Source organism: Astatotilapia calliptera, chromosome 4, assembly GCF_900246225.1.
Source record: "Astatotilapia calliptera chromosome 4, fAstCal1.2, whole genome shotgun sequence".
NCBI lineage: Eukaryota > Metazoa > Chordata > Actinopteri > Cichliformes > Cichlidae > Astatotilapia > Astatotilapia calliptera.
In genome coordinates, this window is record NC_039305.1 from 102,050 (window position 1) to 113,177 (window position 11,128).

The 11,128-nt window shown below is 42.3% G+C and overlaps 1 protein-coding gene across 1 annotated transcript; it reads left to right on the top strand.

Annotated features, from left to right (window-relative positions):
* Positions 1-7,428: 7,428 nt before the first annotated feature.
* Positions 7,429-9,474, top strand: LOC113021327 (piggyBac transposable element-derived protein 3-like). Its single transcript, XM_026165936.1, has 3 exons — positions 7,429-7,660; positions 8,065-8,952; positions 9,192-9,474. Exons 1-3 carry the CDS (start codon positions 7,632-7,634, stop codon positions 9,472-9,474), a joined length of 1,200 nt encoding a protein of 399 aa, XP_026021721.1. The 5' UTR covers positions 7,429-7,631.
* The last annotated feature ends 1,654 nt before the right edge of the window (positions 9,475-11,128 follow it).

Consider the following 11,128-nt stretch of genomic DNA (forward strand, 5'->3'; position numbering starts at 1 on the left):
CCGTTGATTTGACACATTGGAATGTGTCAAAAAAGGGGGGGAAGGTTGAGCTTTAACATCAAACAAGGATTATTTGAATATTTTATAACTTCATTGGTGTCTTTAATAATTTAGGAATGGTAAAGCTTAAGCTAATAGCGGTCCGAGAAGACGGACCTTTTAGAGAATCAGTGAAAAAGCATAAACTATCACTTTCATGTTTAATCATTACTCATTGAAATGAACTGAATAGCGTTTAGAAGATTTGTTAATTTTTTGTCTTTTGTTAAAAAGAGGGGTTTCAATAATTTTCAGACACACCTTGCAAATGTGCTTATAACGAGTTGGCACTCGGCCTTTTGAAGGTCAGAAGCTTCGTTCGGCGTGACTGTCCGGACTGATAAAGTGTAAGAAATGCCTTGAGTGCGGAGGGCTAAATGCAAACACTGCTTACACACACATAAGATATGATTAGAATAAGTCCCTGGGACATTCTGAATGTTTTAGACCAATTCTGAATCACTAGAAGGTCAGTAGATAATAACATTAGATTATTAGGGTTAGGAAGAGAGGTGTTTTGGTTTTCTGTCTCTTACAGAGAAAGGAACAGACACCAGACGAGGTCACAGAGATGCGAGGATCCTCCGTAGCAGAGTCAGACACAGTGACTGCCGAGACATCAACTGGGTCCAAGGGTCATGGCGTTTGGGCTCCAGCTAGTCACCACAAAACGATGGATCCCATAAACACAGCAATAACCATGAAGGGGTTGGCGGAAATCCGGGAACACCAGACCAACGAAGTTCGAGAGGCTTTTGGGCAAAAAGGGGACACCTTCCTGTTCCTTTTTCTGGAGAATACACAGATCGTTGTTTGAAATCGGAGCAGAATAATCCCCTGATCTGTGTTACGACTGAAGGGTTGTCTAACCCCTAAGGTTGAGGAATTAAGAGCAGAGGATCACCCATCTGGACGACACTGGTAGCTGCAGCAATAAAATAAAGGTTAAGAGCTCTTCGGACAGAGGTTCTAGTCTACGTCTGAATGGTATCAGGGAACACCAAATAAAGCTGTGGGAGAACAGGGGAGTGTCATCTGGACCTGCTATCCTTGTAGTAATAGTTTATCTTGCACCTGACTTGCGCAAACACAGAGGTCATCTTACATATGGTTTGCCCCTCAGGGGGACAAAGGACCTCAGGAGTGAGAAGAGATGAACCCGGCCACACTGGGCTACAGGGTGTTTGTGAGGTCATTATTCTAATGACCTCATCAGGGGGAATTGTAAAATTATGATATTATTTTATGCCATGTTATACCCCTAATTAAAGATTGTGAATTATTATGTAGTTTTAGTTTGCATTATTCTCCTGAATTAGAAGAAGCTGATAACTATTGCATTAGTTAAACTGATTTGCATTACATTAAATTGCTGACTTGTTGTGAATGAATGATATTGTTTTATGATGCATTATATTGCTGAGTTATAAGAAATACTGTTCGCAGAAGGTTATTGTCTAATTTGTCTGAGTAGAAGAGAACAGAGTGTGCTGGAGTTTTCTGCCCCATTTCAGCAGGAGCAGATAAACAGGGAGCCAAGGTTGTAGCTTAGGTGCTGTGTGAGAGAGAGCATGTGAATGTTTAGGCTTTTTATGATAAGGTGGAGGCACCAGAGGTTATAAAAGTTTGAGCAATGCTCCACCATTTTGAGATTTTGAGGCTGTCTGCATCAGTGTCCATCTCCCACGTGTGTGATCATTAAATCATCGTTTGACTCAACCCGGCCGGACCAGTGTTGTTATTGTGGTTTTTTCTCTTGTCTCCATCCCCAATATTTTGAACCATAACAATGGTCAACAGTATCGAACGCTGCACTGAGGTCTAGCAGGACAAGCACAGAAATGAGTCCACTGTCAGAGGCCATAAGAAGATCATTTGTAACCTTCACTAAAGCTGTTTCTGTGCTGTGATGAGCTCTGAAACCTGACTGAAACTCTTCAAATAAACCATTCCTCTGCAGATGATCTGTTAGCTGTTTGACAACTACTCTTTCAAGGATTTTTGATATGAAAGGAAGGTTGGAGATTGGCCTATAATTAGCTAAGACTGCTGGGTCTAGAGATGGCTTTTTGAGTAAAGGTTTAACTACAGCCAGCTTGAAGGCCTGTGGTACATAGCCGATTATTAGAGATAGGTTGATCATATTTAAGATCGAAGAATTAATTAATGGCAGGACTTCTTTGAGCAGTTTTGTAGGAATGGGGTCTAAAAGACACGTTGAAGGTTTGGAGGAAGTAATTATTGAAGTTAACTCAGAAAGATCAATTGGAGAAAAAGAGTCTAACTTAACATCAATGGTACTAAGAGTAGCTGTAGATAATATTACATCTGTGGGATGATTACTGGTAATTTTTTCTCTAATGATAAAAATTTTATTTGTGAAGAAGTTCATGAAGTCATTACTAGTTAACGTTAAAGGGATGGTTGGCTCAAAAGAGCTCTGACTTTTTGTCAGCCTGGCTACAGTGCTGAAGAGAAACCTGGGGTTGTTCTTATTTTCTTCAATCAGTGATGAATAGTAAGATGTTCTGGCTTTGCGGAGGGCTTTCTTATAAAGCAGCAAACTATTTCTCCAGGCTAAATGATGATCCTCTAAATTTGTGACACGCCATTTCCTCTCCAGATTACGAGTCATCTGCTTTAGGCTACGTGTTTGAGAATTATACCACGGAGTCAGGTACTTCTGATTAGAGACCTTAGTTTTCACGGGAGCTACAGCATCCAGAGTCGTACGTAGTGAGGAGGTGAAATTATTAACAAGATAATCGACCTCTGTTGGAGCAGCGTTCAGATAGCTGCTCTGCTCTATGTTGGTACAGGGCATTGAAGATGATAACAGTGGGTGGATTATATTCTTAAACTTAGTTACAGCGCTTTCAGAAAGACATCTACTGTGATAAAGTCTACTCTCCACCGCTGTGTAATCAATTATTGTAAATGTAAATGTTATCAGGAAATGATCAGACAGGAGAGGGTTTTTAGGAAACACTGTTAAATGTTCAGTTTCTATGCCATATGTTAAAACAAGATCTAGAGTGTGATTAAAGTGGTGGGTGGGTTCTTTTACATTTTGAGAGAAGCCAATTGAGTCTAATAACAGAGGGGACCAGAGAAAACTACAGAACCACACGGGGGGGACCTGGTGAATGACCTGCAGAGAGCTGGGACCAAAGTAACAAAGGTCACCATCAGTAACACACTACAACGGCAGGGAATCAAATCCCGCAGTGCCAGACGTGTTCCGCTGCTGAAGCCAGTGCATGTCCAGGCCCGTCTGAAGTTTGCCAGAGAGCACATGGATGATACAGCAGAGGATTGGGAGAATGTCATGTGGTCAGATGAAACCAAAGTAGAACTTTTTGGTATAAACTCAACTCGTTGTGTTTGGAGGAAGAAGAATACTGAGTTGCATCCCAAGAACACCATACCTACTGTGAAGCATGGGGGTGGAAACATCATGCTATGGGGCTGTTTTTCTGCCAAGGGGACAGGACGACTGATCCGTGTTAAGGACAGAATGAATGGGGCCATGTATCGTGAGATTTTGAGCCAAAACCTCCTTCCATCAGTGAGAACTTTGAAGATGAAACGAGGCTGGGTCTTCCAACATGACAATGATCCAAAACACACTGCCCGGGCAACAAAGGAGTGGCTCCATAAGAAGCATTTGAAAGTCCTGGAGTGGCCTAGCCAGTCTCCAGACCTCAACCCCATAGAAAATCTGTGGCGGGAGTTGAAAGTCCGTGTTGCTCGGCGACAGCCCCAAAACATCACTGCTCTCGAGAAGATCTGCATGGAGGAATGGGCCAAAATACCAGCTACTGTGTGTGCAAACCTGGTAAAGACCTATAGTAAACATTTGACCTCTGTTATTGCCAACAAAGGTTATGTTACAAAGTATTGAGTTGTATTTTTGTTATTGACCAAATACTTATTTTCCACCCTGATTTACGAATAAATTCTTTACAAATCCTACCATGTGGATTCATGGATTTTTCTTTCACATTCTGTCTCTCACAGTTGAAGTGTACCTCTGGTGCAAATTACTGACCTCTGTCATCATTTTAGGTGGGGGAACTTGCACAATCGGTGGCTGACTAAATACTTTTTTGCCCCACTGTATATATATATACACACACACATATATAAATACAGAGACAAATATAAATAAAATATACGAAGGGGATAAATAGAATAAATAGGAATAAAAATACAAGTGAATTGCACATTTCAAGTATTGAGGTCTATTGCACCATTGACTGTTTACAAAAAGTATTGCACAAGGTATTGTGCAGTGAGGTGAAGAGGCACTACAGCTTAGTTGTTCCCCCCTCCTTTGTCCTCCTGTTTCCCCTCCCTCTCCCCTCCAGAGAGGAGTTAAACAGTTTGATGGCGTGTGGGACAAAGGAGTTTTTAAGTCTGTTAGTTCTTGTCTTGGGGAGAAGCAACCTGTCACTGAACAGACTCTTCTGGTTGTTAATGGCCGTGTGCAGAGGATGCCCAGCATTGTTCATAATCAATGCAAAACTCAAAACACTGGGTCACTGGCCCAGGACCCTGACAGCTCTGAAGTCCAGTGTGAGCACAGGTTTCACGTTTATCTCTGAAAACAGCACGGCAAGTCAGATCAATCAGAGCAGGTTGATGGAGAATCAATATGCTTTTGATTTAAGAAATAACTCTTCTGATAGAAATCACTGAGCACCGTGCAAAGAGTTCTGATTAGAGCTCAGGATTTCTCCAGAGGAAAGCTGCATAACTACAAACCTAACATCTGTGTGGACAGCTGATTTGTACAATGTCCAGAAGAACACTAAACATTGGGGCGATCATGGCTCAAGACCTGGCAGTTCGTCTTGTAATCAGAAGGTTTCCGGTTTGAGCGCCGGCTCGGACAGTCTCAGTCGTTGTGTCCTTGGGCAAGACACTTCACCTACCGCCTACTGGTGATGGCCAGAGGGGCCGATGGTGTGATATGGCAGCCTCGCTTCTGTCAGTCTGCCCCAGGGCAGCTGTGGCTACACCTGTAGCTGCCTCCACCAGTGTGTGAATGTGAGAGTGAATGAATAGTGGAATTGTAAAGCGCTTTGAGGGTCTCGAAAAGCGCTATATAAATGCAATCCATTATTATTATTTACCATCAGATCACGAGCCGTCCCAGTTACTATGTTACTGTGCCACATGCATTTTTACTTTTAGGCATTAATCTAACACGTTAACAGTTTTATTTTTTGCATATTCAGCAGAGAGGTTGCTTTCTGTGTGCGCATTGCTGAGCAAAAGAAGCTTGTTTCAGTTTATGTCTGCTGTTTCTTGAAAACAGTGTAACTGAGAAACGACAGACAAGAGTAACTACAGAGCAGTGACTGTAGAAAAGATGGCCGACCTGGCTGCACTTCATCCCACTGTACAAAAATGAAGCCAGAATTTTACCTTTCTGCCGTGTTGTCTGTGCACATAGTAACCATATAAGACTCTGTTATTCTAGCCTCTGCCTTACAATATGAAGCACCTTGAGGCGACTGTTGTTGTGATTTGGTGCTGCATATATACAATTGAATTGAATATTGACTTGAGGTATAGTGTCTGTGTCAGGCTCATGGCCACACACCTAGGCTGCTGGGGGATTCCCATGATGCACTGGGTGTTTCTTCTTCACTCACTATGTGTTTTTACGCCTCTCTGCACTGAATCATTAGTTATTATTATCACTGGCTCTTTGTCCTGTCTTCATCCCATCACCCCAGACTGATGGGTGACCCTCACTTTGGTCTTAGTTCAGTTCAATTCAATTTTATTTACACAGCGCCAAATCGCAACAACAGTCGGCTCAAGGCGCTTTACATTGTAAGGTAGACCCTACAATGGTAAAAATTGCCTGCATTTGTATAGCGCTTTTCTAGTCCCTAAGGACCCTAAAGCGCTTCACACTACATTCAGTCATTCACCCATTCACACACACATTCACACAATAATACATACAGAGAAAAAGAACATGCTTAGGTGAGATGGACCAGTGGAACTACCTGATAAAAAAGTGACATTGCAGAAAAAGTTCTCCAGCATGTCAATTTTTAAGGTGAAATCAGTGTAAAAAACCAAACACCCACAACAAGGTATCGCTGTGGCAGACGGTGGAAAAAAACATCATTTAATTATTTAGGGGAGTCTTATCAATAGGAAAAGATGAACAAAACTTTGTAATCAGTTTGTCTCATTTATACATTTATGGATTATAAAATATTAGATATGAATCCACAAAAAATAATTTGTGATGGAAACTTTCTTTTATTTTTCTGATGTTTACGTTAGCACATTAGCTGACAGTTTAACCAACCGATACATGAACAGGTCTAATTAATGCCAACAGTTCTTCTAATAAACTCCACCGCTTGTGCACCAGCTTGGACATGACAGTCACATGACTTCAGCACCATCTGGCTTTAGGTGTGATGTCTGTACTCTTACTGATCACAAGGGGGTTTCATAGGGCAGGAGACGGGGTACACTGTGGAAAGGTCGCCAGCCTGTCACAAGATGGACAATGGTTCGTACTCACATTCACACAATAACTGCCTGTGTTTGGACCCAGAGAAACCCACGCAGACACGAGGAGAATATGCAAACTGCACACAGGCCTCGGGCACATCCTGGATTCGAGCCCACAACCTTCTTGCCGGGCCTTTTGGTTGCGAAGCTTCGGCATTCACAGTGTTTTTTTACTGACGTGTTTTATGTTGGACACCTCAGCCCCTGCAGGACATGGTCAATTTTTGTGTTCCAGGTGTCGTATGTTTGTTTTTCTTACAGGTGCAGCAGTTACATTACATTGCATTTCTATTTGTACTCTATCCTTTTGTTCCATCTTCCCTTGTTGTCCTCAGGCGTTGTCATACTGTATACTACACATAATGGAAGAACTGTAAAAACAAGAATAGAAATGAAGAAATAATCAGATTAAAGAAACATCTGAACAGGAAGAGCCTATAGAGAGTTTTTAGAGCTGATCTTGGAAAAGCAAAATGTGTTTGGCACCATGGTGCATTCAGATCATAATTCTTTCAAATTCAAATTTTATTTGTCACACACACACAACCATACACAGTATGACATGGGGGTGAAATGCTTGTAGCTGTACAATGCCCGACCATTAAATGACAGAAAAAAAGTTTCACAGTATTTACAATTTACAGGTTACAACAAAATTTACAAATTAACTTAGGAATTTACAGTAAAAAAATGTGCAAATAGCAGAAGAGATTATAAAGATTATAAAGATTATAAATTATAGGAATTATAGGAAATGTGTGGTGGTGCGTGTGGGAGAGTCCAGTCTTATAGTGACGTGTTTGGGTTCAGGGCCCGAATAGCCTGGGGGAAGAGCCCGTTTTGCCCCACTGGCAACAATTGTTGCCAAAGTTTATCACTGTCATTTTCGACTCACAATAAAAAATCTCAAAGGTACTAATGCAACTTTTTCCACTTATATGCTAGTAGACAACTTAGACAAAGGTTTTGATTTTTAAAAAATCGTTTCCAAGTGCTTCCTATCGCATGACATCATCTGCTTCCCGCTCTTTCTGGCTGAAGACATGGCGGATGCAAATCATCCTGGAAAGAGGTAATTTTCATAAATTTCTTATGACTTTCCCCCCAAACATATTTATAATTATTTAATCATTCAAGTCTCTAGAGTAACCCTCCCCAAAAAAATTGTACCTAGGATAAATATTTTTTTGTTCATGGGCTTATTTCTGTGAGTGGCAACAAAAGTTGCCAGTGGGCACATAGCATGTCGCTAACTAAAGGAAAACACTGTCTGCAGGATTGCTCCTAATTTACTTATTTAAAATTGTAGAATGATGTACAATGGCTCATTTTAGTCCTTTTAGAATAATTCCTAGCTAAATAAATTCACAGGTATTCAAGGCCTCTGTGTATAGGATTTTTATACATTACCATACATCATTTTCTTGCTAGCTAAAATTCGCTTGCTAGCTAAAATGTATGTTGTCCTTTCCTTAGGTACACCGTAGCAGAGATCCTGGCCATGCTGCAGGACTCTGAAACTGTGGCGGACATCACAGTTGTGCCTGAGTCAGAAATGCACGCACATGACACAGACTGTGACAGTGACCAATCTGATGATGAGGCCACTGGTGACCATAACCGCCTCCCATCAAGAATACTCAAAGGTGAAGGCTTTCTACCTAATTCGGACATGCAGCTGCCAAATCCCCCCGATGATGATCCTGGGTGCTCATCCTCAGTGAGTCAGACAGAGACTAGAAAGGTCAGTGGCACAAATGAAAATGTGACCAGTCAGATTGCTGGGCCCATGCTCCACAAAACTAAGAACCAAGACAGGAAATTCAAAAAAATCAAAATTGCGGCCAAAGCTGGCCTTGGCCTTGGCCTGGCAGAGAAAGCTGAAGTGCCACCTGGAGTCAAGTTTTACCACGACAACCTCTTCACAACCCTGTCCCTGGTGGATGAGATGACCCTGAGAGGCTATGGCAGCTGTGGCACGATGCGACAAACTCAGCTCCATAACGTTCCCTTCACAGCACCCCAGACCTTCAAGAAGACACCCAGAGGAGATGCTGAGTATCTGGTTGAGGCAGAGAAGCTGATTGTAAGGTGGAATGACAACAGCGTGGTCACCGTGGTGTCGAACATGGAGAGGGAGTTCACCGAAACTGAGGCGAAGAGATGGAATAAACAGAAGCGGACTATGGACAAGGTCAGACAGCCCAAGTGTATCCAGGACTACAACACACACATGGGAGGAGTGGACCTGCATGACCAGTTTGTCAGCCGCTACAGAGTCAACATCCGGTCCAAGAAGTGGTGGTGGCCATGCTTCAGCTGGGCCCTGAACAGTGCCATGGTGAACAGCTGGTGCTATTACAGGTACACAAGGCTGTATGTTATTTAGTGATATCACAATCGAGTTGGTGATGTTTGACTCGAGGTCATCGCTAGTGCTCTTCGGTCGACAAGAGCAACAGTGATGATATCCAGACCAACATCACAAACTCAAGTGTGATATTGCTTTTACAGAACATTCTACATATGGGGCATGACGTTGTAGAAAGGATGAAACGATGCACATTCATGCATCTATCATGCTTGTTTTGTCATTCATTTAGGTCCTGGAAAAGCGGGGAGAAGGATCTCCTCTCCTTCCAGAGGCTGGTAGCCCAGACCCTCCTCCTGCGCCATGGAACAAAGCCAAGTAGGCAGGGCAGAAGATCTTCAATGGCGGTGGCGATAACTGATGCCACCAGGTTTGATAATTTGAACCACTGGCCCTGCAACACTGGTAGCAGGTACAAGCGATGCAAGAACTGCGGCGGACGCACATCATTTGCGTGTGGAAAGTGTGATGTGCTACTACATGTGGAGTGCTTCAAGAAGTACCACACTGAGTAGAACATGCATGAAAGATGATGGAATGTATGGGAAGAAATATGTTATATATGTATATATGTTTTTAGAGGTTCTAAGAAAAAAATGTTTGTTGAGTTTTTGAGTATAAAAAAATTGAGAATAAAGAAATCAGTTCAAATTGTTTGATGTTTTGAATTTTATACAGGGGGAACCTGAGGCTCCACCTTTTTGTTATTATTTATTATGACTATATTATTATTTTGTTCTTATTATATTATTATTACTTCTCTATTATTATTATTAGGTGACATTTGACCTAGTGACAAGCTGTGTGACTACTGGCAACAATTGTTGCCAGTCATAAAAATGCTATTTTCTTCAAAAAAAAGTACAAAATGGAAAAAATAAATACATAACATGATTCAGAGGGACTCAACTGATAAAATGATATGCCTTACAACTCTGAAAAAAATCTGGGCACAAACGGGTTAAGGGAGCGGAAACGCTTCCCAGACCTCAACAGTGAGAAGAGTCCATTGTTGGGATGGGAGAAGTCCATCATAATCTTCCTAGCTTTGGACTTGCACCGCTTGGTGTAGATGGACAGCAGGTCAGGGAGCTCTGATTGAATGATGCGTTCTGCCGAGCGCACCACTCTTTGCAGATCTCGTCTGTCCTGCTTGGTGCTGTTCCCAAACCAGGTGCAGATGTTTGCCGTCAGGACGCCCTCGATGGTGCAGGAGTAGAAATTCTGAAGCTGCCAGGAAGGATTTAAAATAATAACTCTAAACTGGTGTTAAACACAGACCTGATTTCAGACATCAAACCAAAAACACATGTAACACCCACCCACGAAGTGACCAATATAAATCATGTCTCCCTTCACCCTCTCTGTGGAGATCTGAGTTGGAAACAGGTGGGCCATCCTCACCATTCTGTGGCTGATGCAGGAACATCTATTCAGCCTTGGCAGTGAGGTATTCTGCTATCAGATGAGAGGGGAGCAGTAATAATACAACACCTTTCTACTGCGAGTCTAATTCAAAGTCAAATCAAGTGGCTTTTATTGTCATTTCAGCCATGTACAGTGGTACAGCACAGAGTGAAAGAAAACATCGTTCCTCTCACTCTGGTGCTACACATGACATATAACACAAGGCAGTGCAATGGAAATGTGCAAAATGTGCAAATAGTAACCTGGTGTCTGAAAGTTGAAAGTGTGTGTGTGTGTGTGTGTGTGTGTGTGTGTGTGTGTGTGTGTGTGTGTGTGTGTGTGTGTGTGTGTGTGTGTGTGTGTTCAGGAGTCTGACGGCTTGGGGGAGGAACTGTTCTGCAGTTTTGCAGCGAGGCCTGGATGCTCCGATACCTCTTTCTTGTTGGCAGCAGGGTGGAGAGTGTGTGTGTTCTGTTCATCTGAACGTAGCGTTTTGTGGGAGAAACGTTTCGTCACTTATCCAAGTGACTTCTTCAGTCTCAGCTGACTGCAAGTCAGGAGTCAAGGAGGCCATTTACGTAAAAAGGGAAAGAGAATCTCTGAATTGAGGAGGGGGCCTAAGGGTACATCTGTCACCATCTTACAATGCTGTGATTGCAGCCATTCCCCAAATCTCTGTGAATTTCATTCACTGGTGCTGGTTTCAGTCATTATGCAAATGTACTGTTTATAAGATTGAAACCTGCAGTCAGCTGAGACTGA

What these genes read in the sequence shown, in the direction of transcription:
- LOC113021327 (XM_026165936.1), top strand. Translation starts at nt 7,632, where the DNA reads ATGGCGGATGCAAATCATCCTGGAAAGAG. An exon ending in GCAAATCATCCTGGAAAGAG is followed by an intron (nt 7,661 to 8,064) that starts GTAATTTTCATA and finishes TCCTTTCCTTAG; the next exon opens with GTACACCGTAGCAGAGATCC. An exon ending in AACAGCTGGTGCTATTACAG is followed by an intron (nt 8,953 to 9,191) that starts GTACACAAGGCT and finishes TCATTCATTTAG; the next exon opens with GTCCTGGAAAAGCGGGGAGA.